The sequence below is a fragment of the Chaetodon trifascialis genome, chromosome 13 (genome assembly GCF_039877785.1).
Source record: "Chaetodon trifascialis isolate fChaTrf1 chromosome 13, fChaTrf1.hap1, whole genome shotgun sequence".
In the NCBI taxonomy this organism is placed as follows: Eukaryota; Metazoa; Chordata; class Actinopteri; order Chaetodontiformes; family Chaetodontidae; genus Chaetodon; species Chaetodon trifascialis.
Genome location: NC_092068.1, coordinates 25,405,001 through 25,431,442, shown reverse-complemented (window position 1 = coordinate 25,431,442; position 26,442 = coordinate 25,405,001). Strand labels below are relative to the sequence as shown.

Sequence of the window (26,442 nt, the reverse complement as noted above, 5' to 3'; positions counted from 1 at the left end):
TGCTTGTTAGCTGGCAAAGTGTCACTGCTTGCAGTCCTCTGCAGCCATGTTTCCATCAACTCTGTTAACAATGTCTCACTGTCAGATGGTCTGTGGCTGAAACCGTTACTGAAAAGACTCAAATCACTGGAGATGGAGCGGTTTTCAGTCTGCAGGGCGTTATTGTCTAAAGGCGGTCAGTAGGGCCTGCAGTCGAATGTAGACGTTCATTCTGCAGACGACCAACGACAGAGAGAAAGCGCTAACTGTGCAGCTCGGCCTTGTGACGCTCAGGCGCTTTGACTTGTGTTGCTGCTTTTGGCAGAAAAATGTGGTGGAGCGTCTCTTTATTTCTTCTTCACCCTGAAACCAAACAGGCTGGTGTTTTATGTTAAATTCGGTGACAGTTCGCAGTTTGTTTCAGCTGCAAATGTCTGACAGTAAATTCTGTTAAGATGCGTTTACGTTTAGGACAAATCACAGGAAATGATGACATCAGCCGCTGTTGCATGAACATGACCGAGGTGAAGCTTTAACATCTGCTTGATTTTCACCACTGAGAGCCAGAATTTAGCTTTATTCACTCTGAATGCTAAATCAGAATTTATATGATTTGACAGCATCTTAGAGTTCTTGATCGTAGTCTGACAAACCCTCCAATCGGAGGTCTTCAGCAGTCCTGCAGCAGCGGCTGTTTTGTTGTTTGAATTGATCAGACGAGGTTAAATATTAGCTTGCGATTGATGAACTGATCAGTTCATCGCTCAGCCATCTGATCCTTAGCTGGCTAACTATAGTATCTGTGCAAATAATCTCCACCGTCTGGTTGTCAACCTCACTCGCTCACTTGGCTAGTAGAAGCTGGCATTAGCATGCTATGGCTACTTGGTATTTAGCTTGCTAACAGTTAGCTCAGGTTACTCAGGTCTCCATTAATTTTTACCTGCAGTATGTTATTGATCATGCTGACTGGAAACATCTCTGCGTGGATCTTCACATTCTGGACATCGAGCTGCTGCATCCGGCAGCTCGTAGGTTGATGGTTCGACGCCTACGAGACATTGGAGCTCATTATTCAATCAGTTATTCAAGCGCACAGACTCTGTGTGCTTGAACACTTAAAATAAAGAAGTACTGAAACAATTAGAGTCCTGCACCAAATCAGCAAAACAAGCCTGGACTGAGTAAAAACTTAAGGAGATCTAAAGATGATGAAAGTGTCCACCTGTGTTTACCTGTGGCAGCAGGTGGTCTGAGCCAGTGGAGACACAGTCCACTGGAGACGTGGACGGTTGGTGATGAGAGTATAATCCTCTGTCACAGTAGATTAAATCCTGTATTACAATACTGATTTGTATTGGCTCTTCGATCGATTCATATAAAAATCCAGCGTTATCTCAGAGCAGTGCTGCTCACAGAGATGATTTTATCCCAAGTCTCTCAGTAAATGCATTAATGTCATGTTGCCCTGCCTTTGCCTCCCCAGTCTGAATGCGTTGTTTCTTATTTGCTTTATTTCTTTATTTCCCCGGCTGTTACGCTCCTCTTACCCTGCAGTAGATCCGTCTCCCTCCGTAATGAATGTGGTTTTTCCAAACTCCTGAGATGTTTGGGTCCCTCAGACGGTCTCTGCTGATCAGACTGACGATGCTCATAAACCAGCGAGCTGTTTGTAGGCTAGTCCTCATCAATCAGGTTCACACAGTGCTGACCTGCGTGTTAGAGGAGTCCAGCCTCTGGTCCGTCTGGTCCTGAACTGTCCGTCATCTCGTCCCCCCTCAGGTCCTCGAGGCCTGGAAGAACCTGCTGGAGGCGGCGGAGGGCCGCCGGGTGAAGCTGGTCGACACCGGAGACAAGTTCCGCTTCTTCAGCATGGTGCGCGACCTGATGCTGTGGATGGAGGACGTGATCCGCCTGATCGAGACCCAGGAGAATCCCAGGTGAGCACACACACCTGAAGGCAGGTCAGATACGATCACAGCTGATGTGTTTCATAAGCGAGCTGAGGATTCAGCGTTTCCTCTGGTTACGCATCGCTGATATGGTTCGTTTGTGTGTTTTCAGGGACGTGTCGTCGGTGGAGCTGATGATGAACAACCACCAGGGCATCAAGGCGGAGATCGACGCCCGCAACGACAGCTTCACCACCTGCATCGAGCTGGGAAAAGCCCTGCTGGCCAGGAAGCACTACGCTTCAGAGGAGGTGGAGACGCCTTCATGTGGTTCGATAGCAGCAGAACTGATCAGTTTACGGCTTAAACGCTGAGCAGATACATTCTGAGCTGATGCTTCATTTATATTAATCATCCTTCGTGTTTAACTAAAGATGGCTGAACTTCATCTTCGGTATCAGGCCATTTCAGGTCTTTCTGCTTTAGTTTCCAGATGTTTGCCGGCTGTGTTCAGTCTTAATGAGCTGTTTGTGGGTTTAGTTTCATCACGTTGTAGTTTTAACAGCATTTTTAACTGATATCCTTCAATTGACCTCAAACCTCAGGATGTGCGAGCTCGTGGAAGTCTTGTTATTTTCAAAGTAAAATATAAATGAAATCGTTAGGATGTTCATGATGAACAGCGCGAATCAGAAAATGAAAGATGTTTTCTCTCCTCAGATTAAAGAAAAGTTGTTACAGTTGACGGACAAGAGGAAAGACATGATTGACAAGTGGGAGGACAGATGGGAGTGGCTTAGACTGGGTAAGGTGCCTCATCCAATCACAGACAGGCTATGAACAGAATTAGCCGATCGATCCGGTTTAATGCGGATGTGTGTGTTCAGTCCTGGAGGTGCACCAGTTCTCCCGGGACGCAGGTGTGGCCGAGGCATGGCTGCTGGGTCAGGAGCCTTACCTGTCCAGCAGGGAGATTGGCCAGAACGTGGACGAGGTGGAGAAGCTCATCAAACGCCACGAGGCCTTCGAGAAGTCGGCCGCCACCTGGGAGGAACGCTTCGCCGCTCTGGAGAGGCTGACCACGGTGAGACACTCTGTTTGGAAATCAGGTCTTCTTTCGCTCACTTTTGATGGCATGACAGAGTAAAACTGGATCTGATGAAGCTCTCTGCAGGTCTGCTGGCGTGAAGATCTGATGAACTCAGTATTCATTCAGCATTAAGTTCAGGAGTTCATCCTGGTGGCATTTTTAAAGCTGCGGTTCAGCATTGAAGAGTCAAACTATCAGGACTCGTTCGACTCTTTAATCACTTGTCTGCAGGTTTTTACATGAGGCTCAATGTGTGTGTGTGTGTGTGTGTGTGTGTGTGTGTGTGTGTGTGTGTGTGTGTGTCCAGATGGAGTTATTGGAAGTGAGAAGAGCGCAAGAGGAAGAAGAGAAGAAGAGGCAACCCCTGTCCACTGAGGCTCAGCCGGGCGACGCTGCAGCTCAGCACAGGTCAGAGCGCTTTTCAACGCCCCTCTCAGGAGTAACTTCCTGTCGTTTTATTGGGTTATTTCGTCTTTGAAGATCATGTTTCAGTCGTCGGTTTCAGGCGTGTTTTGAACTGGTTGTGTACTTTGTGTGTTTGCAGGGAGGGCGAGCCGCTGTCTCAGAACGGGCTGCCGTCCGATCAGGAGTCGCCCAGGGTTAGTTACCGCTCGCCTGCCTACCAGAAATACAGCAGCACCCTGCAGAGCCGCCGGCCCGCCGCCGCGCCCTGACACACACACACACACACACACACACACACACACACACACACACACACCACCACCATTAACCTTTGACCTCATATAGAAGTATCATAGACTCTGTTGTTAACTGTGTGTTAGCAACAGTAACATTCCTCTTTTAGCATTTGTTGTTTGCTTCTTCCTGATTTCTTTTTTCGTTGTGTAGTTTAATTTTAAAAGAGTCTCGAGTCTAATTTTAGCTTTGTTTTCAGATATTAGTGTAATAACTTTTAACAAAATGAGATCTTCATCTTTGAGAGGCTTCGAAATAACCGCTAAGTAAAAGAGAGCAGGGATGGAAGCAGTGGGCCTGATGGGAAATGTAGTCTTTATTAGAGATGCTAAGAGTAGTGTGTGAGTGAGAGCTGTGAGGAAGCTGAGGAACTCTTCACTCCTGGAGAGAAGCTTCAGTAGATGATTTAATCTCTGCAGTGTCTCCGTCCTCTTGTCCTCGCTGTCTTAAACTCACCAAACATTCCTTTTTGTACTGAATCAGTTCAATGAAATTAGACCACAGTGAAGATGAAGATGAAGATGAAGATGAAGCTCTGTAGTCTTTAGACACACGAGGAACACCATTTAAATATTTCAGTGTTTACATTTTGAGACTTTTCGCAAAAGACGTATGAATCCCTGTTTGATGTGAGTGTGAGTGCAGACCACACACACACACACACACACACACACACACACACACACACACACACACACACACACACACACTTCCGTCCGTTCCGTCCTTCATCTTTCTTTTCCCTCCCCCCTTCTCTCCTCTGTCTCTCTCAGCTCGACGCTCCTGTCATCCTCTCCCCTCAGCTGTTAATGTTTCTGCTCGTTTACGTCATCATTTATAAACTCACCCTCTGGAATATGAACACCTGAGAAGGTGACAGACACGCCACCGTCACACTAAAAATCAGGTTTTAAAACCACAAACAGCCACTTCCAGATATATTGATCAATTAAAGTTTTGTGGGTATATAGCAGATTTTTATTCCTGAACGTAAATTAGGGTGTCGTCAGCATAATGAGATATACGGAATCTGAACATGAAAAAACTAATAACGCCAAATATAAATTATGCATTCATCAGTTATAACAAAATACATAACTCCTCCAAAATATACTGATCTCAAATTCAGATAAGTCATGTCTTACTCTTATTGTCTTAAAATAAAGGACTTTAAGCTGCTCTAAGTTCAGCTTCATCATTCACATGTCGACAATCAGATTTATTAAGAGTTACAAAATGACATGGAAATTAATGCCAAAAAATACTTTAAAGTTTCCTGAGAAAGTCACCTCTACCTGCCCCAGGTGTGTCTACATCCCACAGACTCACCATCTTCAAAATCATTCCACAGTTTCATGTAAAGCTGATCCTCCATGAATTTAATGAGCATTTACACGTGTGTGTGTGTGTGTGTGTGCGTGTGTGTGCGCGCGCGCGTGCGTGTCCACTCCATCCTCATCATTATATTTGCTCAGTATTTCACTGTTTTGTATGATCACTGTTGTCAGTCTGTTGTTTTCATGGTTCACTTTCTTTATTTCCATCCAGCTCCTTCACTCGTTCCCTCACTAACACACATTCCCCAATAAACCCTGTCAGACCCAATCGCTGCTCTCAGACCAGTACTGTGTGTCCGTCCATGTGTTATCATGTGTAGCTGTGACTTCTCTCCTTCTCATATACAGGTTCAAGGTTTTTTTTTTGTTGTTGTTGCATGTTTTCACCATCGTTAGCATTTCAGTTTTTAGTCAATGTTGTTTTTCTTCACATCATGTTCTTCATCGATTTCCATCCTGGGGCTGGCGACAACATCTAAATACACATTACAGCCAAGACGCTGTGTAAAACATAAATATAACATAATGTACGCAACTTGAAACCACACAAACACAATATATTAAAGTCTGAGCTCATCGGCTTCATTAATTTTAATCAGTCAAATGTAGAGCTGAGCAGACTGAGCGTTTTTATTAACAAAAGGCGGCATCACTTTCTGCTGTGAATGGAAGCAAACAAGGAAAAAGATAAAAATGTGGAGCTCAGTTCAGTTTAATATCGCAGCTCCAGTCAAATCAACACCAATAATGTGTCTTTTGACAGCAGTAATGTGGGAAATAGACCACGATGAAGATGATCGTGAACAAAATTTCACATCTGACAGAAACCAGATCGTCTGAGAGCGAAAACGTTGATCGTTTAGGCTATTGATCAGCAGTCGTGACCTCAAAGTGCACGTCAGACAGTAATCAGTCTCGCAGGAGTTTTGTCAAATCCTCATGAAGTCATAATCAAGACTGTCATGAAAGCAGGGTTGTGTTAGTTGAAGTAGCAGTAGTCAACTCTCTTTGATGGGATTTTGTTCTAGCACGTGCCGAACGTCCCAGTGTTTGGTAAAGATAAACCCATCTGTTGTTGCTGCAGGTGGAGAAGCTAAATTGACCAGTCCTCAGTTCATCCAGTTTTCAGAGGAGATAAAACGACGGTTGTCGTTGGTTTAGCTCTTGACTGAATGCCGTCAGGAAGTATTTTGCAGTATTTCAATGAAAGTACTCAGAGTTGGTTCAAGACTCTTCACAAGCTAAGACCTGGTCCAGTGTTTGACAAGCTTCAATGAAACGTCTCTAAATGGGTCCAACCTTCGCTGAGCTGTCAGGGAAAGCTCGTAGATGTTGTCCAAACCTTGTTAACCTCTAAGTCAATGCTTTCTGGATCAGCTGAGCCATGAAGGCTCTCAGTAAACGCTCACATGATTGGTCCAGCTCTCGCCAAACTTTAAATTAAAGCTCCCAGGATTGGTCCAGCTCTTTGAAGCCCTTCCGTTAAAGCTCCCAGGATTGGTCCAGCCTCTCAAAAAGAGCTTCCACCATGCGTCCAGCCCTGGAAGAGCTCAGTAACAGGGTAATAAGCATCCAGTTGGAGTGGGTGTGGTGTGGAAAAATAAAATCTGTTTGGATACTAGGCCAATCGCATTCTCCCCTCACCAATAATGATGCCCAGTAATAAGTTCCAAGCAATTTTGTGGATAATTGTTTGAGATTGTGTTTGTTGTTCTTCCCGTCTGCTGGCTTCTGCCTGTCCTCGTCTGTCTTCACGCTGTCCACCATGTTGTGTGTTCTGAAGTGTTGTGATTTGTGATGCATGTCCTAAAGTCTGTAATCAGTGCATGACCAGACGGCGTTACCTTCTACGTGCTCTTAATGTTCAATGATGTTTTCTAATCAGTCCTGCAATTCAGCGCTGAGCTCACACGATTAAACGCTGAAGGAACAAAAGCCAGAAAATGAGGCTGTTTAAGGTCCAGTTTAGTGACTACGATCAGCTTGATGTCAGAGTTTATGGACTCCAGTCAGAAACAAGATGAACTTTATGAAACCCAACAAGACTTTGAACTTGACTTTGACCATTAAAGCAAACGACTACTCCAGACGTTATTGTCTTTGTCGTGTGTGACAGTGAATTGAATAGTTAATATCATATTTTCACTGTTTTTGAACATTTCACAGACTGATCTTTTTTCCCTCGACTGACTTAAGACTTGCTTATGACTTGTAGTGACTTGGTGTCGCCTCTGGTTAATCTGTTAATCTGCAGTTTGATGTGAAAACTTGGTCTCTGAATCCAAAGAGATTTTGTTGTTGCAGATTGACGCTCATGAAGTGAAGCCGTGTAGTTTTATTTAGCTGGAGTAGATTCAGAGGAGACGAGCCAATGATAGCTTTGCAGTGGTAAAAGTTGCAGACAAACAGCACATCCCTTCATGCTGGAGTATATTTTGGGACAGTTTATTGAATTCAAAGCATCCTCACAGCCTGTGATTCTGCTCTGCTCTGCATGCTGCAGCTCTGATAAGTCTGATTTACAGCTTCTGCCAGAGAAAGACTTTTAAAAGAGTGCATGAGACAGATGCATTCGCCCACCGTCCTCTGACTCCTCTCTCTTCTGTTTCCAGGACAACGTCGAAGGGGCCGAGGTGGTCAACGGGGTGTCGGAGCCCAGCCCAGCGGGGTCTCCCGGGGCATCTCGTAAGGGCAAGGCCAGCCAAGCGGCGACTCTGCCGGCCAAGACCCAGCAGGACGCCCCCACGTCCCAGCTGGAGGGCTTCCTGCACCGCAAGCACGAGTGGGAGGGCCACAACAAGAAGGCTTCAAGCAGGTGGGAACATCAGGCTGCTGAAAGACGACCAGCTACTCTACAGCTCAAATAAAAAATATTACAGTCTAGAGTTAAAACAGGTGATATTTAGAAACCGCTGTTGCTGTTGACTTTGAAGATCTTGATGATCAGACTCTTGCTGTGTCTCCGCAGGTCGTGGCACAACGTGTACTGTGTGATCAATCAACAGGAGATGGGTTTCTATAAGGACCAGAAGAGCGCCAGTCAGGGGATTCCCTACCACAGCGAGATCCCAGTCAGCCTGAAGGACGCCGTCTGCGAGGTGGCGCTGGACTACAAGAAGAAGAAACACGTCTTCAAGCTCAAGTGAGTCCTGATGATGGAAGCTGAGGAGGATGTTTGATTTGCTAATCTGACTTAAACGAAGCTCTCCTGTCCGCAGGCTTTAAATAAGACATAAAGAGAGTTTACGTGAGGTAAAAACTCTACCTGAGCTGAGCTGAGTCACATCAGTGCAGCTGACATCTCCAGAGGATGTAAAAACAGATAAACATCCATGAGTCTTCATGAGTCCTTGTCTCAGTGATCCAGCGATAGTAATCTGTCTCCATCGCTACGCTGCAAACATGAGCTGCTAACAGTGAATCCAGCAGACTCCGCTGTGTCAGTTTGCCAAAATGTCAACAAAAACAGACCAAAAATGTGGCGCTTATGTTTAGCCCACAGCTAACTCACTGCCTGCATGGCAACGATATACTTCCTGTTTACATTTCCTAAATTCTCTGATCAGTAAGACAGAGAACAATAACATGACTCGAGCTTTCTGTCCAGCGTCATCCAGAAACTGTTGTGCAGGTGTGACGATGTTCAGCCAGCTTCCTGTAAACATTCACTCGATGTTTATTGAACCCGTTGTGTCACTTCTGCAGGATTACTGACGGGAACGAGTATCTCTTCCAAGCCAAAGATGACGTAAGTTCAACATTTATTTCTGTGTTTCATCCTTCTGTTACATTCACAGCAGTCACATCACTGAAGTCGTCCTCGGAGTCTCTGAGCTCCAGTTTATATATTAAACGTGTTATGACTGCTGTCATTTATCAGCCTTTGTGTAATTTTATCTCCAATTTATTTTATTTGTTTGTTTGAACATTAATTTTAATTTTGTCTTAGCATTAAACAGCACTTATTTGTATGTTTATTCATTCATTCATTCATTCATTTGTTTGTGTTTATTTTTTTTTATATCCCTGCATGTATTATTTATGTAACACTTCTCTTTGAGTTAGTCTGTGCAGTATATGAATAATTAATAAATGGTGTGCAACACTCTGTAATGTAGTTGTAAACAGATAAGTGCTTATTGATGTCCTTCTGTCTGCTTGCAGCCATTATAGTGTGTTAAGTCACTTATTAAATATTTATAAACGCCTCTTTAATGCTAATTAGGGCGCCTAACGTGTTTCCTGTTTCCTCGTTAGCTCTTTCGGTGCAGCAGTTACTCTTCCTCCTCACCCCTCCCTCACTCTCTCCTCCTCACCCTCCAGGACGAGATGAACACGTGGATCTCGGCCATCTCAGCCGCCGTGTCGGGCGACAAGGCGGAGGTCACCCCCAGCAGCCATAGCACGCCCGCCCCGGCCGCACGCGCCCAGACGCTGCCGGCCTCCGTCGCCTCCGCGACGGCCGAGTCCAGCCCGGGCAAACGGGAGAAAGACAAGGAGAAACGCTTCAGTCTGTTCAGCAAGAAGAAATAGACGCTCCTCCTTCCCTCCTCTTCCTCCTCCTCTTCCTCCTCCTCCTCCTCCCTCTGGTGCTGTTTGGGGTCGCTCCTCATTATCGATCCACAAATATTTGTTGATGTCAATCGACCGAAATCTCGATTTAGAATCAGCTCGTAGCGACTGATGCTGTAGAAACTAACAGAGTAACACGACGTAATGAATCTTCTTTAAAAGGATTTAAATTTAATCAGCTGTGACTGTCCAATATTCAGATAATCAACAAACAACATCAGATAAAAACTCGAGGAAAAACAAACCTGCTCCGCCAGCATCCAGCAGCTGCGATGTCAAATAAAATCCCAAACAGCCCCTCTCTTCCTTCCCTACATTCTCTCTTCCTCTTCCTCCTCTTCCTCTCAAAGCGTGACTCCAGCATGCAAGCTCCGAGCCAAAACTCTCCACTCTGTGCCTATCAACCGTCCGGTCGGCTCAGAGCAGTACAGCTACAACACACCACCTGTATCCTCCGTTCAGTTTTTGTAAGATAAGGAGCGGGAAAAGCCATTAAAGCCAGATCGGATCGAAGGAAGAGAATTTAAACGGGGTCTGCAAACGCTTCAGGCAGCTGCTGTCATAGAAAAAAAAACAGAGTTTGCCGCTGAACAACACCACGATGTAGAGGAGCTCCCACAATATTCCTCTTTATTATTCTTATTGCTATTATTTGTGTTTTCTATCTCCTGCTGTTTTGTTTCTCTGCCTCCTCATCGTCCCGGCTTTTCGTCGACTACTGCCTTTTGTGGGTTGTGTTTACGCTCCCGAGTCGTCTCAGTTTGTTTGGGTTTTGTTTTTGTTCTTCGGGAAGTTGTAGGTAGTTCCTGTTAGGGTCCATCCTCAGTTTTTGCGAGGCCTTGTCTTTGCAAGATGACGTGTATCCCTCTGTAGTGGGGAAAACTGAGACCACGGCGGGGTAAACCTCTGAAATTACACCTCGCACACATTCAAGCTGAAACATCTGAAGCTACGGAAGATGAAGGAGTGCGGAATCGTGTGAAAGTGCTAAAAGTGAAGTTGAAGAGCAGAAAAATGGGGGTCGGCGTAGAGAACGAGCCCCCTGAGTGCACTGTGCATTTGGAAATCTTAACACATTTTGTGCGCGGGATAATTCTGCTTTCTCTCGGTTTCGTTGCAATAAGCCTTTAAAAAGCAAATTAGCATCCCGATGTTGTGTTAGCTTCTGGTGCTGTCTAATTCCTGCAGCATCACAGAAAGTGGCTGTAATTTGGAGCGTTACCCTGCGGTGCTTTGAACTGTATGTATAACTTGTGTATAACAAACTGTTAAAATAAACCTGTGTTTAATTTCACCTATCATTATTATTATAATTATTACTACTAATAAGACCTACCAACCATAATAAGCTTCGTTTGAGTATAACTTTCTTTACCTGAAAACCTAACGATGTGTACACTTAACGAATCTAAATGAAGGAGCTGTCGAGTCGCTGCCGCTCGACGGGGGAATCAGTAACTAAGACCAGTAAGAATGTTTGTTAACTCAAACTTTAAAGCATCCAGTAAGTTTTATTTTCTACTTCTCATTTAGTTATTTGGAATCTGTTTTTGTTTCCTTCAGTCTGTATTTTCTGTTCCACAGTTAAACGATGTCTAAGGTTTATTTAGTCTGACGAGTATGGAGACGTAGATGTACTATAAAAACAAATTACTTTAAGCATTGCTGTTAAGTGGACAAGTTGGTTCTAAAAAGCATTTACTGGAAGTGAGTTATGTTGCAGAATAATGGTCGCTTGCTTGTTGGCTTCAGCACACATTTTTTAGGATTTCAGACTTTTGAGCTCACAGTGACAGCTGTTGAGTTACTCGCCCTCTATGGAAGCCCTTTAATGACAAAATTAACAGTTTGAGTCGGGATCAGAAACAGATTTGTGAGCATGACAGCAAGTTTCAGCTGCAGGATTGTTTCAGACGAGCTGTAGTTTGGGTCAAATGTTCAACTTACGTGCCAAAACTTTCAAACACTTAATTTTGTTATTTGGCCCAGTAGCACCGACAAAAACCAAAATTTACTGCTAAATTTGTTGACCCTGACAATCAGTCGTCTGTCTGTTGGATGATTTGAGGAAAAAACAACTGGACGGATTCTGTGGAAACGTTTTCAGATTTCAAACTGAGCCTCAGATCTTATCTTGTTTTCTGCTCACCTGTAATTTTGTCATTGATGAACTTCCGTACCTACCAGGAGGGGTGGAGGCGCAGCAGGAGTAAGGAACCCCAGAGTGTGAGAGGTGGGTGCGTTTGTTTTTCCACAGCTGGTGGTGGGGTCGGTCGGGTGGGGCTCAGGCTTCATGTGGGTGAAACACCTGAAGTAACTCTTCAGTAGGTGATTGGTCCTGATGGTTCCTGTTTTTTCTTTCTTTTTGCTTCATTTTCTGGCAATTTGATAAATATAGTGTGCATTCCTCTGTCACTGTAACCATAGTAACAAGATATTTCTTCATGTTGCACAATCGACAACGCCACGATGGGGGTGGGTGGGTTCGGGTGGGGGTGGGCAGGGCCGGGGGTCGTAGGTGAGGCATTGAGTGTGATGTGGACCAGGGGTCACTGCTAGTTGGATCTGCACCCGTAGACTTCTCCCCATCTGTTACATATGTGCAAAAAGCCATTAAAATGCTTTTAAAATGAACCAAACGGACTCGGTTTGTTTTCTCCTGTGTGACATTAATCAATAACAGTAATCAATAACATCCTCCTGAATCACCACTGACAGGTTCATCAAGCAGCTCGGACGCCTGATATTAATAAATGATCCATATTATGAATCAGCTGCTGCTACATATGAGCTGGAGTGCAGCAGCAGTTCAATACGTCAACCCACTGATCGTTTATCTGAAATCACACAGAAATCACTGGATCGTAGTTTAATAGTTTTATTTCTTGGTTGAATTTCTGAGTATTGAAATAATGTTTTACACACTCAAACTGTTCAATAATGAATAATATTGTGATTATCACTAAAGATATGCACATTTGTACAGGCTGCACGGCTGGATTCAGCTTTAACGAGTGAACAAACGCTGATGTTTTATTTTAAAATATCAAACATGAAGCAGTAAATCAATCTATTAAAAAAATCTCCTTTTGCCTGTATGTGAAGGAACCTGGAGTCAGTCTGAGAAACGGAGTATCATCTGATTTAGAAGTACTGGATGTGGAGATCCTCAGGGCTGTGTTCGAGGTCCACTTCTCTTTTTCTATGTTAATGTTGTTCTAGTGATGTTTTTTATATGCAGAGGAGGGAGGATTAAAAGCGTCCTGAAACTCAAACAGCAGCCAACAGTCTGTCAGTGGATTTAAGGTTTTTTTTTTTTAAGATCGACCAAAGAGAAAATGTTCAGCTGGTGAAGCTTCATGGCTGCCTGGATCAGCTCATCACATCCTGTCCGGAGCTTTGGTTCAGAGTGCTTTGACTCTGCTGCCACCTCCTGGTTAAAACGATTATCTCAGATTTCAAATAAACTCCACACAGCACCAAAGTGATAAAAGTGATCTTAAAACTTCATCATTTTAGTCATTTAATAAACTAAAACTGTTTATGGATCTCACTGAAAAAGACTCTGAGCTGTTTTACAAGATGATGGTCTGCCAGTTTAATTTTATTTCACGGCTCTGATGTGAGAGTTTGTGTTTTTTAATTCTGCTGCTCTGCAATCAGAATAATCTTCCCTCAGTGTGTTTTTGTGTTTTGGCCACAAGATGGCGCAAAACGACCAGCATTTTGTTGAGTAATTTGTTAAAGCACATTTAGCAGCTTGATCTGTAGAAGCATCATGTTTTATTTCATGAGAAGATGCTTCATGTCCTGAATGTAAATCTGAACCAATGAGCAGCAAATATTCAAAATATCTCCCTCCGACATTCAGAGGAGTCAAAGTAGAAAACAGCTTCAAATACTCAAAGTACAAGTACCTGTTTTTTCTTGAGTACAGCGCTTGAGAAAATGTACTTAAATTAATTAGTTTAACTTAATTAAACTCCACCCACTGATGAAGGCCACCTTTCACCTCAAACACAACTCAAACTTTGCTCGTTTGCATCATGATGACGACACAGACGAGTGAAAGTGAACGAGTCTACTTCCTGTATCGGCTCTGTCTAATCTCTGAACGGTTTAAGATTCAAACGGCAGCGCAGTGTGACCTGCTTCATCCACGCGTGTGTGTGTGTGTGTGTGTGTGTGTGTGTGTGTGTGTGTGTGTGTGTGTGTGTGTGTGCGTGTGTGTGCCATCCATTTTAAACAGGTGTCAGGTGTTTGCAGGTGAGTTCAGAAGAATAACCGTGAAGAATCCCCGCCCCGCTGGGGAACGTTAATACTCCTGAGGTGAACACACAAACAGTCACTCCCTGATTTACCGAAACTCATCGATTCGTCTCTGAGATCAAACCAGAAAGAAGGTCCTGCTGTGAGGGAGACAGTCGTTAGCTTGAATTATGAAGTTCAGAGTGACGTCATCGCCTGCAGGTGAAACGTGCTCCTGACTGATCTGAGCGGGACAAACAGTCTTCAGCGACACAAACCAGACGCCTTTTTCACTCAGTTACAGAGAAGATTTCTCAAAATTAGCTAAATTAATTAACTCCAAAAGCTTTCATCAATTCTCACACCTGCCGTAACAACAACAACAACAACAACAACAGTATAAAATACTACTACTACTACTACTACTAATAATAATAATAATAATAATAATAATAACAATAATAATGAGACAGACAGCCATGGAGGATCTGTGGTGTTTGGGGATTAACACACTGACTCTGAACCTTTAGAGGTTCGTCTCTTGTCTCTGTCTCTTCACACACGGTGGAAATGGTTTCATCTATGTTTCACATCTTATTTTTGGAGGTTTTGAAAAGACGTTCTTCTTCTGTGGTTTCATTTTGTCATAATTTGTTCGTTTTTGTTTGTTTCTGTTTCATGTTCATGTAAATTCTCCTGTGCTGACATGTTTCTCCCTCAGCTTCCTCTCTTCAGCACCGCGGACAGCTCCTCCACCGCCGCTGCTGGGATTTGTAGTTTTTATTTCGGGAGTGACGACGAACCGCGCGAACACAAAGTCCCACAGTCCTTTGCGGTCGTGCGTCCTCTCCAGCGGAGCCGGGGTGTTTTCTCTCCGTGCGTCACGGTTACCTCCCGAGTCCGAGCTGCTGTCACAGCGCGCGACAAGTCGCCACAATAAGACCGGAAGTGTAGAGATTCCACCTTCAAAATAAGAGTCATAGCGGGCGTAACAGTCACAATAATGCGGAGTTCAGGAATCCAAGACATTAGACTATTTGTATATTAGGCATTTATGTACCATGTATAAATACTTCGTTTAGAAAAAAGTCAACAGTCAGTATGAACAAATAAACAATAAACAAACAAATGAAAATATTGTTTCTCCATAAAACCAAAGAGCTGAAAGCTGAAATGAAACAGAAAGAGAAACTAACAAACAAACTCAAACCTTTTCTTCAGGAAAAGCACCAAAACAACCAAGTAAAAAAACTCCATGAAATAAGTACTCTCAACAAAATGTACGTCATGCATCAGGAGTAAAAATCATCTATTTCAAAATTACTTTAAATTGAGTATTAACAGCATTTTACTGTTGGAGCTGCTGTCTATAAACTTCTTTGAATACAGTTAGCTCGTTTAGCCCAGTGGGGCCCAACCTGGGGTTCAGGCCCCTTCAGGGTCAGCAGGTCAGTCTGACGGGTCGTCTCATTCACAGTTGCATTTTGCCTTTTTCACTAACAGCTCTCTGAGCAGCACCATCTGACTGACACCTCCTGGAAAGTGGAGTACTTGAGTAAATGTACTCGGTTACTTTGCTGGATGTCACTGAGGAGCAGCGGGACTGTGCAGCACTCCGTCACCTCCTGCTGACGCTGCGGGCTTTTATTTTTCAGGTTTCTCACCGGAAACGCTGTGTGAGGATGTGCCGTGTGTTCACTTCATGCTTCTGCTCGTCAGTCCGATAACGAGCGAGAAAACACCAGAGAGATGATGCTCGGCGGTCAGGGAGGGTCTCCATTAGGCGTCTGAAGTCCGCTTTCCTGATGAGCTGAGTCCGTCTGTCTGTCACTCCACCCGTCTGTCTGTCTGTCCGTCTGTCTGTCTGTGGGTGGAGGCTCTCGGCTGCAGCGGGAGGATGCTCTCTCCTCCTGCCGGGAATCAGGACTTTCCTCTCCGTCATCCGGCCGGGATGCTGCGGTGTGAAGCCGGGGCTTCTCCCCTCCTCTGCCCGCTGAAGTTGGATCATCTGCGGTGATTGAACTCTTGTTTTTGTCGCTCTCTCTCCCTCCTTCTCTTCGTCTCTCTCTCTGTTCCACAGTGGGAACAATCCTCCTCTTTTATTCTGAGATTCTGGATTATTACACACCCAGTCCTTCAGACTCCGGTGGATTTTACTCCCGCACAGATTTGTGAATGGGTCTGTGAGCCTCCGCTGGCTCCGTCTCCACCTCCCGCGCCGTGCGTCGCTCCTCGGAGGGAGGATGCGAGCGCCGGGGGCTTCAGCAGAGGAGGCGGCCGAGCTGTAGTAACCATGGCTGGTGCCGAGGTCGAGGATTAGTGTGAGGAGGGATTATATTTTCCAGGAGCAGAATCCTCCATCGGTTGTGTTGCTGTTTTTTGTCTCTTTGGTTTTTTGGAACTTTCCAGACGCGTCCGGATGTTTCTTCTGTTTCTGCTCCTCCAGCGTGTTTTTTCTCCCTTTTTCCTGTTGGGAAAGTAAAGATTCAGCTTCAGCCTGTGTGAAGGTGGAGGAAATATTCCAGGCTGAGGTGGAAATCATGAAAGAGGCTCAGAGCGCGCGCCTGTAGCTGGAAAACCCTGAAGTAACCCCACCAGGTCTTCACTGTGGCTGTTAAATACCGTAAAGCATGCTGGGATCGATATGAACTTCACATAGAGATCAATAAAAACACATTTTGTCCTTTAAGGAGTATTAATATATTAAAGTGCAGTGAGGTGAGCAGAATCTCTCTGAAACAGGAGTTTCTCATTGAGCAGCAGCCCTGAGGATGATGAGGATGATGAGGATGAGGAAGGCAGGTGCAGAGTAAAGAGCGTGCTGTCAGACACTTTGTCAGGAACCATCACCACAAAGGTTTGACCTCTAAAGTTTTACTCCTTCAGACAGTTTCCAGAATGAAAAGTCATTTAACAAATGAAGATTATGATGAATTAACGTCAGTTTGATGATGAACGTCCAGGGAGGAACTTCTCAGCCGTGATTCAGCCTCTCTGATGGACCAGTACCCAACAAAAATGTTGATTATTCTGAATATTATGTTAGACTCATCGATGTATCTGCTGATATATTTATCATGTCCACCAGGAAATTAGGGATGAAGAATCAAAGAAAATTTGACGTCTAAAACTTGAACTCATTAAATTTAAGCACTGATGACATGAACTCTTGTAACAGTCAAAAACCTTCAGAAACAATCAGCCCGAAGTGAAAAATCATCACATTTCCATCAGAAATAATGTGTTGAGGCCGTTAGCAGCTGAACCACCGACACCAGCTCAGCTGAAGGAAAGTGTGAGTTGATGAGTATCGGTTAATTGATCATCTGCTCTGGGCTGGAGGATCTGAGACCAGAAGAAGAAGCAGGAGCGAACCACCGGACACGGTGTCCCGTCAGATGAGTCAACATGTCGGACCGGAGCGCCCCGGGCTGCCGGCTCAGACTGGACTGGGTCTACGGGTACCGGGGCCACCAGTGCCGGAATAATCTGTACTACACCGCCGGGAAGGAGGTGGTGTACTTCGTGGCCGGGGTCGGCGTGGTTTACAACACCAGAGAGCACAGCCAGAGGTTTTACCTGGGCCACAATGATGACATCATCAGGTAAGACTGCTGCAGCACCTGCAGCTGAAAACATGCGACATTCACTTTTCTTCTTAAAGCGCTAAAGGCGATAAACGTTTTCGTAGATCGACAGAAAATTTAATCAAAGTCAGTTTCTTTAACTGATTAACTCTAAAATTCCTCCTGCAGGTTGTTTGCAGATGATGACACTTTGCTTTTTTGTGGGGTGAAGTGCAGATGGAGGGCAGGAAGTGACTGCATGGGAGGTGCTATAACACTTAAAATGCAGAGGGCTTGTGTCAAACTGAGAAACCACAGAAGCTTTGATCAAGAACGAGCAGTTGTTCTTCGTAGTTTCATCTAAAGTAGCCCAGTAAGAACTTTTCTCCATCTCCTCTTTCGCAGTTGTCACTTCCTGCCCTCCATCTGGGTTTAACGTCACGTGACTACGAACAACCTGCACTTAAAAAAGCAAAATCCATCTTAATGATTCATCTGTTCTTTAAATCTCTGAGCTAAAAACATAAATTTGTCCTGATGGTGGCGCTGCAGCGAAGAGCAGGGGGTCAGTTAAACATAGAGGGTTCATCTGCTGAGGAGCAGGAACGTGATCAGGACCTTTAAGATTCACAGTGTTTTACGGGAACGTGCTGATGCTAAATGTAGTGAACTGGAGCAGAAAACTGCACGCTGCTGCAGTGACGTAGCTGCTGTTGTTGTTCCAGCTTGGACTTCACCTCCACCTCTGGACAGCCAGCGCAACAAGCTGCTGAAAACAAAACTCCTTCTTCTTGTCGATCGTGTTGTAAACTAGTTTCCAGCAGTGAAACGGTGGCGCAGTGTGCAGATGACATTATGGACCAGGACACATGTGACGGTGTTTTGGCTGATTCTGGTATTCAGGCTTATTTCCTGAGGCTGCGGTTGTCGTTGATGAAGACACCGCCGGCGGGGACCGTCCTGAACCTGAGCCGCCCAGAGAACGGCGACGTTTCCCTCCGATATCAACGGAAAACCGGCCGTTCTTGTTGGACGCTGTTGCCAAACCCAAACCTGAAAGGGCTCGTGTTTGAGCTGCAGGCTCGGGTGGTGATGCATGTTAGCATGTGCAACATGGAACGCAATGCATCCTGGGACATGTAGGCACAGCTGGAGCAGCTCAGCACAGCGTACACGGGACGTGTGTCTTTGCTGGAGTCTGATTGGACGTCTGTGTTTGATTGGCTGCAGCGTGTTGAGGCCTCTCAGCCGGCTTTGATTTCTCCTCGTGCGGCTCGATGAAACCAATCAGCCGTGTGACAGGATGTAAATCTACAACAACAAATCATCAAGTGAACACCTCAAAACATTTGCTGTTGGTTATTATGAGCCTGACAAACAGAAGATGTCCATCGCCGACATCCGTTTGGATCCTGGTCATTTGTTTGGGCGTCAGTCATGATTTACGTCACAGATCACTCAGAGGGAAACGCTCATTACTGCCAGGTCTCATATTTATGATCCAGCATCAGATCCAAAGGTTTGAAACGTGAGCAGCAACACAGAAAAATGACACTGAGGCTCATTTTAACATTACACAACGAGCTGATGAGTGTTCGTGGTTACGTCTGCATGTGGGCTGTTAGAAACTCGGTTAACTCGACTGAATGAAACCAGCTTCAGTCACATCAGGCAGGAAAGCAGCAGACCGGAGCCTGTGTGCACTTTTACCTTCCTCCTCTGAACAGTTGGATTTTGTCTCGGGGCGACGGGTCCTCTCCTCTTACTCATCATCTCTTTTTCATTGGAGATGTTTTTTAGAAACGCCGGCAGGGTTTCATCTCTCCCACACACTTCAGTTTATCCTGCAGTTTGACAGAAGCTAACATCCAAACAGAAACATGTCTGTGCTGCGTCAGAGCAGCTGTTCAGGCTTTGAACGATGATTTCATGCATGTTGTTTGACATCAGGTACATAAGTGGAAACGCTGATATATAGATTTTACCCTTCAGCTGCTGCTCTCAGTTCATCCATGAAGGTATTTGTCATCCTCTCGGTCTGATGTGTCACACAGACGTCGCCTCATGAGCCTCAGGGAGAAAAACATGTAAAACAGTCACATCAGTGTGGAAATAGACCCATTCATCACATAAACTGGGAGCAGGACAGCACTGGTTTCACAGCAGGAGGAGGAAACTCGTGGTCGCACAAACTGTGACTTTTAAGTGATTTTTTAAAGAAACAAAGAGTGAGAAACAGTTCAGGAAGAGAGGAGAGCGTGAAGCAGCATAAAGACGTAAACACAGCGGAGGTAAAACGTTTCGCATTTCAGCCGATGACACGTCGCAGTCAGTGGAAAACAATGCTGAGTAATGTTTCCAAATCTAATAAAACAAGACGAGCAGGAGGTTCAGCTGAGACGAGCTCCTAACGAGCTCCGGGCCCTGATCTCGTTAAGCAGCCAGATGCATTTTCAGGTGATGAATGTCGTCGTTCTCACCTGAACAAAATAACCCAGAGTTCACGTAATCCCATCACATTTCATCACACGGACATTATTCTCTGCCATCGCTCATCACTCTGATACGAACTGATCACAAACTCAAAATAACATCAAAATCCTGGAAAACACCTTTAAAACCTGGAGCTCAGTCTGCGGATCTGCAGGGACTAATTAAGCAGAATGTGTCAAACCAGTTCACAAACACCAAAAACCTTTAATCTGGGATTATCTGATGATTATATAACAGAGTGACAGCGTTTCTCACAGAGCTGAAGCCTCTCTGCAGCTTTTTAGCCTCTTTCAGCCGCTGGTTTTGGTTTTCTGGAACATTTCCTGTCTGGTTTGTCTCAGACAGTCAGAGACGAGCTGGTGGACATAGTCCAGCATTTAGCATCTGAAGAGGCAGATGTTTCCCTCTGGAGGAGGAGGAGGAGACCAAAAACAGAGAGCGAAGACTGGACTGACGTTCATCAGGAGACACAAACATCATGCTGCTCTGCATTTTCAGGCCCGCTCTGGAGCGGACCACTGGACCTGCAAATGGCTAACATTGTGCTAACGGACAGGTTTGTCCACAAAGGCTACCGTACTTCTCTCGTATTGATAATAAGACAAATATTAATAACATTTAGTGTCATTCTCAGTCTGGGTGGAGAGAGTTTACCAAGAAAGACAAGTTAAAGAGGCCAAATAAATAACGTTCACAGAGGTGGAGGTGGTGGTGTCACAGGACTGCGCGGTGGATTGTCGATGCTGCGTTTGATGGACGTCAGCTGGTTGTTTTGACTGAATATTTGTGGGCTTGTAGTTTTGCTGTACGGTGCTCTTTGAATGGTGAACACTTGAAATGACCAACAAGTGGAACTCACAGTTTTGAGGGTAAATCTTTCTCAATCTGCAGAGAAAACCCAACAAAGACAGAAACACTGCCCATCACCTGGACAGGTACAGCGCACGCTCACCTGGTGAAGGCCTGAATTAAACTCGTGCTTTCTTTGTTGTTGTTCTGAATTTGGTTGTTTTGTCATTTGAAGGCGTCACCTCGAGCTCATGACACCAAACAGCTGTGAGTCACCGGAGCAGCGGGCACGTTTGGACAGTTTACAGCCGGCCAATCAGCTGCAGCCTGCGGAGCTGCGTGTGTGTGTGCGTGAGTGAGTGTGTGTGTGTGTCACACTAATTGAAAAGCTGGATGCTGCCTCGGCCGGCCGTGCTCGCTGATGGGAGTGTTAGATTTGTGTCGGTGCCAAATTATCCCTCACAGCTGACTGCAGGTTCACAGCTGTATGAAGGGATGCTGCATTCAATGTCCTGTGTGTGTTTTCAATGCTGGTGCATCACGTCACACTGTGCTGGGTTTGACTGTTGAAGCAGGATTCAACTTCTGCTTCTCGAGAGGAATTCAGACCGTGATTGGAGATGATTTATTTGCCTTGAAATGGTGGAAAAACTCATTAATGTAGGTTTGAAAACTCTCCTCTCTGCAGATCTACGACACAAATATTAGAAAAATACAACAAATAGCAGAAGATGAGCTGCTCTTAAAATCGGATGCTGTTATTTTGACATTTCTGGTTGAGTTCAGATTAAACGGACGTCATTTTCTCACCAGGATGAGGCCCCTCGTGACATATTTTTGACTGTTTTTCAGCGATAAAGGCGTGCAGTGTGCACAGACACACTCGCAGCAGTATCTGGGTTAGTGCTGGCTGCAGGAAATGTCGCCGTCGCTGGCCCGGCCTGATGCATTGGCCTCTTCATCACTACTGGCACCACAGCCGGTGCTGTTACGGTGGAAATCTGCCAACGCACCATCACGCTCCAAATGGATGGAAAGGAGTTCTGCTCTGAAATCAGGCTCGAAAAACTTCCTCACAGAGTTCAAGCCGAGCCTCAGCCGATCACACGTCTGTAGCTGCTCCTCAGCTCTGTTGCAGGCCGCCGCTGTTGGCGTCACACTTTGACCTACGCTGAATCTGCTGCTGGATGGATCTGAAGCAGACGTGTGTTCAGTCATCTGGTGAGCCGAGGGCAAGCGGCGGACTCTGAACGCATCACAGACCTGCAAACATGTCCTGACCCGTCTAAAGGTGACTTTCCAACCAGGAAACCAGGAAACACAGATGTTCCAGAGGCGCTGAAGGATCCGCTCAACATAAAACCATCGAAACAGCCGAGCGTCGCTTCTTCAAACACAGATGTCAGCGTTGACTTCAGGGTTGAAGTTGGTGCCTGCTGCACTGCGGCTGCTCTCCTCCACCCACAACCTGGAGCTGACGACGGAGGAAGTAATTACATTTGCATTTTAGTCACTCAGCCAGCGCCGCGATCCAGGCCGGCTTACAGCGAGAGCGACGGAGAATAAAATCAGATCCCAGATCAGCAGATTTTACAAGTGAGGAGGTCAGAGGTCACGGCGCTACGGAGAGTTAAAAAAAGACTCGAAGTTCTTTATGAAGGTTATGAAGTTAGTTTATGAAGAGAAAGCAGGAGGATCCTGTGAAATGTGAATTTTTGGGATTATTTTCATTCAGCTGTGTTGAGTCTCTGCAGCTGCTCTGAATCATAACTGCTCGTTTCTCTCGCTGCCTGATGGATCGCTTCAGTAATTGCAGGCTCCATGTTGACGCATTAAATCCATGTTGAGTTTCTCTGAAAAGCGCAGAGTGGGACTGTCTTTTCCTTTCATGGGCTCTTTCATGGCCGCGGCCTCCCGGGGGGCGATCAGCCTTTATGCTCCTCTGCAGTGAAGCTGCTGAATAGCAGCAATCATTATCAAGACCTCTGAAAGAGCTCAGCTCAGATCTGCTCCGCAGCTGGAGTTCGCCTCCGCTCACGCCGCCTCGCTCCTCTTCATCGTCTGAGCCCAGATGTTCCAAAAAAGGCTGGACTCTGTTTAAAACATGAATAAAACAGATCTCCTTTATCCAATCAGGTGTTCACAAAGTGGTGAGCCTCGATTTTGCCTCTTTCATACCCAATCATGACACTCTCACCTGTTTCCAATGCACCTGTTTACCTGTGGAATGATCCAGACAGGTGTTTGTGAAACGTGCTGCTGCAGAATAATGAGCTCAGACATTAATATATTGTCTTTGGACTGTTTATGGCGTAAAGGATTAGCAGGTTATCACATTCTGCTTATTTATGTTTTGCGCAGCGTCCAAACTGTTCTGGGATCAGTGTTGTAGATAAAATCATATCATCCACAATGAATTCACCCACTGCGACTGCTTCAGCTGACGAAACCTCTTTGCTCTGACGGAGGGTGTTGGCATCGAGTGCTGCTCTAAAAGCTGCGTCTGACAGGCTGGTTGGCAACAGCGTCTTTCTCTGCGTGTGTGTGTGTGTGTGTGTGTGTGTGTGTGTGTGTGACTCCAGAATATTGATAATAATAAAGCAGCTCTTCAGTTTAACTCATCACTTCTGTTTCTCTTCTAAATGCAGAATGAATTCTGCTTATGTCTCATATTTAAAGCCATAAATGAGGATAAAGCGCGACTGAGGGATGCGTGTTCGTTCGTCGTGTGTGTTATGTATGTGTGTTGTGTGTTGGTGTGTGTTCAGTTCATCTCTCTCTCTCTCTCTCTCTCTCTCTCTCTCTCTCTCTCTCTCTCTCTCATCCTCTCTTTCTCCTTTCATTCCTCTCTTGTCCCACTTCCTGTTGGTCGCCTGCAGGCAGAACCTGACCAACCAACTGACACACACACACACACACACACACACACACACACACACACACACAGAAGTAAACCAGAGGACATCGTAATGTTTGTTGGTATTTCTGCCTCACTGGATAAAAGTAAGCATCATGTGAAGCTCAGCAGCTGAAGGAGGGACAGGAAGTCCAGCTGGTGACGATGAGCTCACATCTTTCCTCGTTTTATTTCCACTCGTTTTCAGCAGAAACGGCTCATGAACACGACGTCAACACATGTTTTAAGCTGATGTGTTGAACTGCTGGTGTATTCTCTCTCTTCCAGCTCTGTTTTGGTCTCCTCCAGCTCCTGAGGACAGTCTCTGGCTCTTCAGCTGCTAAACGTTGTGTGTTCACCAGCTGGTGTCTGACTGCATCCACACACACATTTTCACTTTAAAACACGTAACTTTTGCTACGTCGACACCTAGCGTCCACTCGTGTTTGCACCGCTAAAACTGAGACTTTTAGAAACGCTGCCGGCAACGTCTAGATGGAAAACGTCTTCTGGAAACGACGACATAAACGTCCACGTTCACTTCCTGATCGGGTCTTATCAGTCAGACGTGTCCTTCTCTGATTCGTCAGGCGCCTGTCATGTGACTTTTTCTGGAGGAAATTAAAAGACATCAGCCTGAATGTATCTGCTGTAGAGCCTTGACTAAGAGAAGCTTTGTGGCTATCACACACACACACACACACACACACACACACACACACACACACACACACACACACACACACACACACACAGCCTGTGTTGCTGTTTATGTTTCCAGGTGCAGAGTGTTGAATGTCTGCTGGGTTCTGTGTTGACGTACAGATCACCTGAGAGGTTCAGTGGAAACACAAACACACACATTTGCGTACAGGTAACACACACACACACACACACACACACACACACACACACACACACACACACACACACACACACACGCTGAGCTGCTCCCTGATGATTCACATCTTTACCGGATGAGTTTAGGTCGCTTCCAGTCGAAGGAAACATATTGTAATGGTGCTTTTTTTTTAGCAGATAACATCCACTCGTATCACCCTCTAAATGGTTTCTATTAATTCATGTTTTTCCTTCCTGTCTGCCCCAAAAACACACAGTTTGAAGTGCTCAGATCCTTTACTTCACTCAAAATAATTATAAGACTGTATAAAAATGCACATGAACGGTCTTGCTGGCAGCGCTCCTTCCCCTGTGGTAGGAGTCATGTGACTGCTGGTTGGAGGCGTGTTGGACTTCATGCGTGCGCTAACGCAGAGAGCAGGCGGCTGTCAGAGCGACCTCAGGCTCATCTTCATCATCAGCATCCACAAAACCAGCCGATTCAGCCTGAACCGCTCCAGCAGAGCTGCAGAGGCTAACCGGCAGGGACTCCCGGGGCTCTCTGAGCGTGTGTGTGTGTGTGTGTGTGTGTGTGTGTGTCACATTGTTGGGACTTGCCGTCTTTTTGGACAAAATGCATGTCCCCATAACATAAATCATTACATTTCAGGGTGAAGATTTGGGTAAAGGTTATGTTAAGGTGAGGGTGAGTCTCCAGGAAGTGAATGTAAGGCTGTGTGTGTGTGTGTGTGTGTGTGTGTGTGTGTGTGTGTGTGTGTGTGTGTGTGTGTGTGTGTGTGTGGGCTCCTCTCAAGCGTAGCGTAGCTCATTTCCCTCTCACCAGGGGAAACAGGCTATGCTAATTGGCTAAGCTGATGGAAAGGAGAGCTAGCCTTGCTGTTGTCAGCGCTGTTAGCCGCCTCGCAGCCAGCGATGCGTTCACTGTCAGCAGAACGACGCTGCCGGCGGTACTTTCAGGCTGAAGCATGTCGTGTGAAAAGAAGTAAAGTTAGCAGCGAAGGCGATGTTGTGACGTTTGAAATGGAGATAAACCTGTAAGTGGAGCTGGTGGGACGGAGGAAATGCTGTTAATTGTTAATCTGGATGCCTGAACTTGTGAGATTTAGCAGTTTTTTCCTGTTGGAGGGGGTTTTCACAGCTGTGCTGGGTGTCAGTCTGCTCTCTGCTCTGTCTGATTTGTTTTACAGACTTTGTGGACTCTCTTTAAGTCCAAGACAAATCTCCTCCGCTGCTGTCCTGTCTTGGCACCATTTGGGACCATTTGTCTTCGATGTGTCTCACTGATAAGCTGAAGGAAGTGTGTGCCTCCGTTCGGTTTTCAGAGGCAGCACTTGATGAGGGATGAGGTCTAATTTCTTATTTCTTTTAACACTTTCTGCTTGTGTTTAACAAACAGTCACGGCTCCGCTCTTCTTCTTTTGTCTTATGTCCAACAGCAACACTTTTGCCTGTGCACAAAAGAGTCCCAGCAAAGGTGGAGGTGTTGTGTCTGATGGAGACCTGTGAGAAGAGCGGAGGAAGTGTTTCCTCGAAGCTTCATTTCTTTGCTTTTTACTCGTTCGACAGAGTTGGTTAACGGCGGCAGCATGCGGCGGAGGCCTGGTGGCTCTGTGGATTCACAGCTCAGTGGTCTTCATTAAGATGATGACTCAGAAATTATCTGTCCAGCATCCCACCGCCAATCTGCCCCGCAGCCACCAATGTTCCCACGATCTGCTGGCACTCGAACACACGAGCGCACATTTTCCCTCCACACAGATTTACTCAAACACACACAAACCCCTCGGGGTGTTATGTCACTCTTCAGTGCAATTCTGAAAGGTCTGGAAACTGAATCTAAGCTGCTTATTATGAGAGGAGAGAGGGACATAAAGGGAGGGCCAACTCCTTATCGTGCCTTTAAAAGAAGAGAAGATGTAGACTTTATTTTAGGAAAATGTTCTTTCCTCGGAGGCGGTTATTAGACTTCTTATCCATCCACTTCTTATTCTTCCCTCTCTGGAGGAAACTGAAACCCAGC

The 26,442-nt window shown here is 45.5% G+C and overlaps 2 protein-coding genes across 3 annotated transcripts in view; both read left to right on the top strand.

The window, feature by feature from the left end:
- LOC139341670 (spectrin beta chain, non-erythrocytic 1) overlaps positions 1-10,863 on the top strand; it is a 92,302-nt gene extending 81,439 nt beyond the window's left edge. The window contains exons 35-44 of the mRNA XM_070978295.1: positions 1,762-1,919; positions 2,044-2,182; positions 2,592-2,676; positions 2,759-2,955; positions 3,269-3,369; positions 3,506-3,560; positions 7,610-7,812; positions 7,966-8,139; positions 8,703-8,745; positions 9,321-10,863. Coding sequence (XP_070834396.1) covers positions 1,762-1,919; positions 2,044-2,182; positions 2,592-2,676; positions 2,759-2,955; positions 3,269-3,369; positions 3,506-3,560; positions 7,610-7,812; positions 7,966-8,139; positions 8,703-8,745; positions 9,321-9,530 — 1,365 coding nt within the window. The 3' untranslated portion in view covers positions 9,531-10,863. The remainder of the gene's footprint in view (positions 1-1,761; positions 1,920-2,043; positions 2,183-2,591; positions 2,677-2,758; positions 2,956-3,268; positions 3,370-3,505; positions 3,561-7,609; positions 7,813-7,965; positions 8,140-8,702; positions 8,746-9,320) is intronic.
- Positions 10,864-16,746: 5,883 nt separating this feature from the next.
- LOC139341342 (echinoderm microtubule-associated protein-like 6) overlaps positions 16,747-26,442 on the top strand; it is a 53,199-nt gene continuing 43,503 nt past the window's right edge. For both annotated transcript variants that reach the window (XM_070977834.1, XM_070977835.1), the window contains exon 1: positions 16,747-17,422. In XM_070977834.1, the coding sequence (XP_070833935.1) occupies positions 17,226-17,422 (197 nt within the window). In that variant the 5' untranslated portion in view covers positions 16,747-17,225. The remainder of the gene's footprint in view (positions 17,423-26,442) is intronic.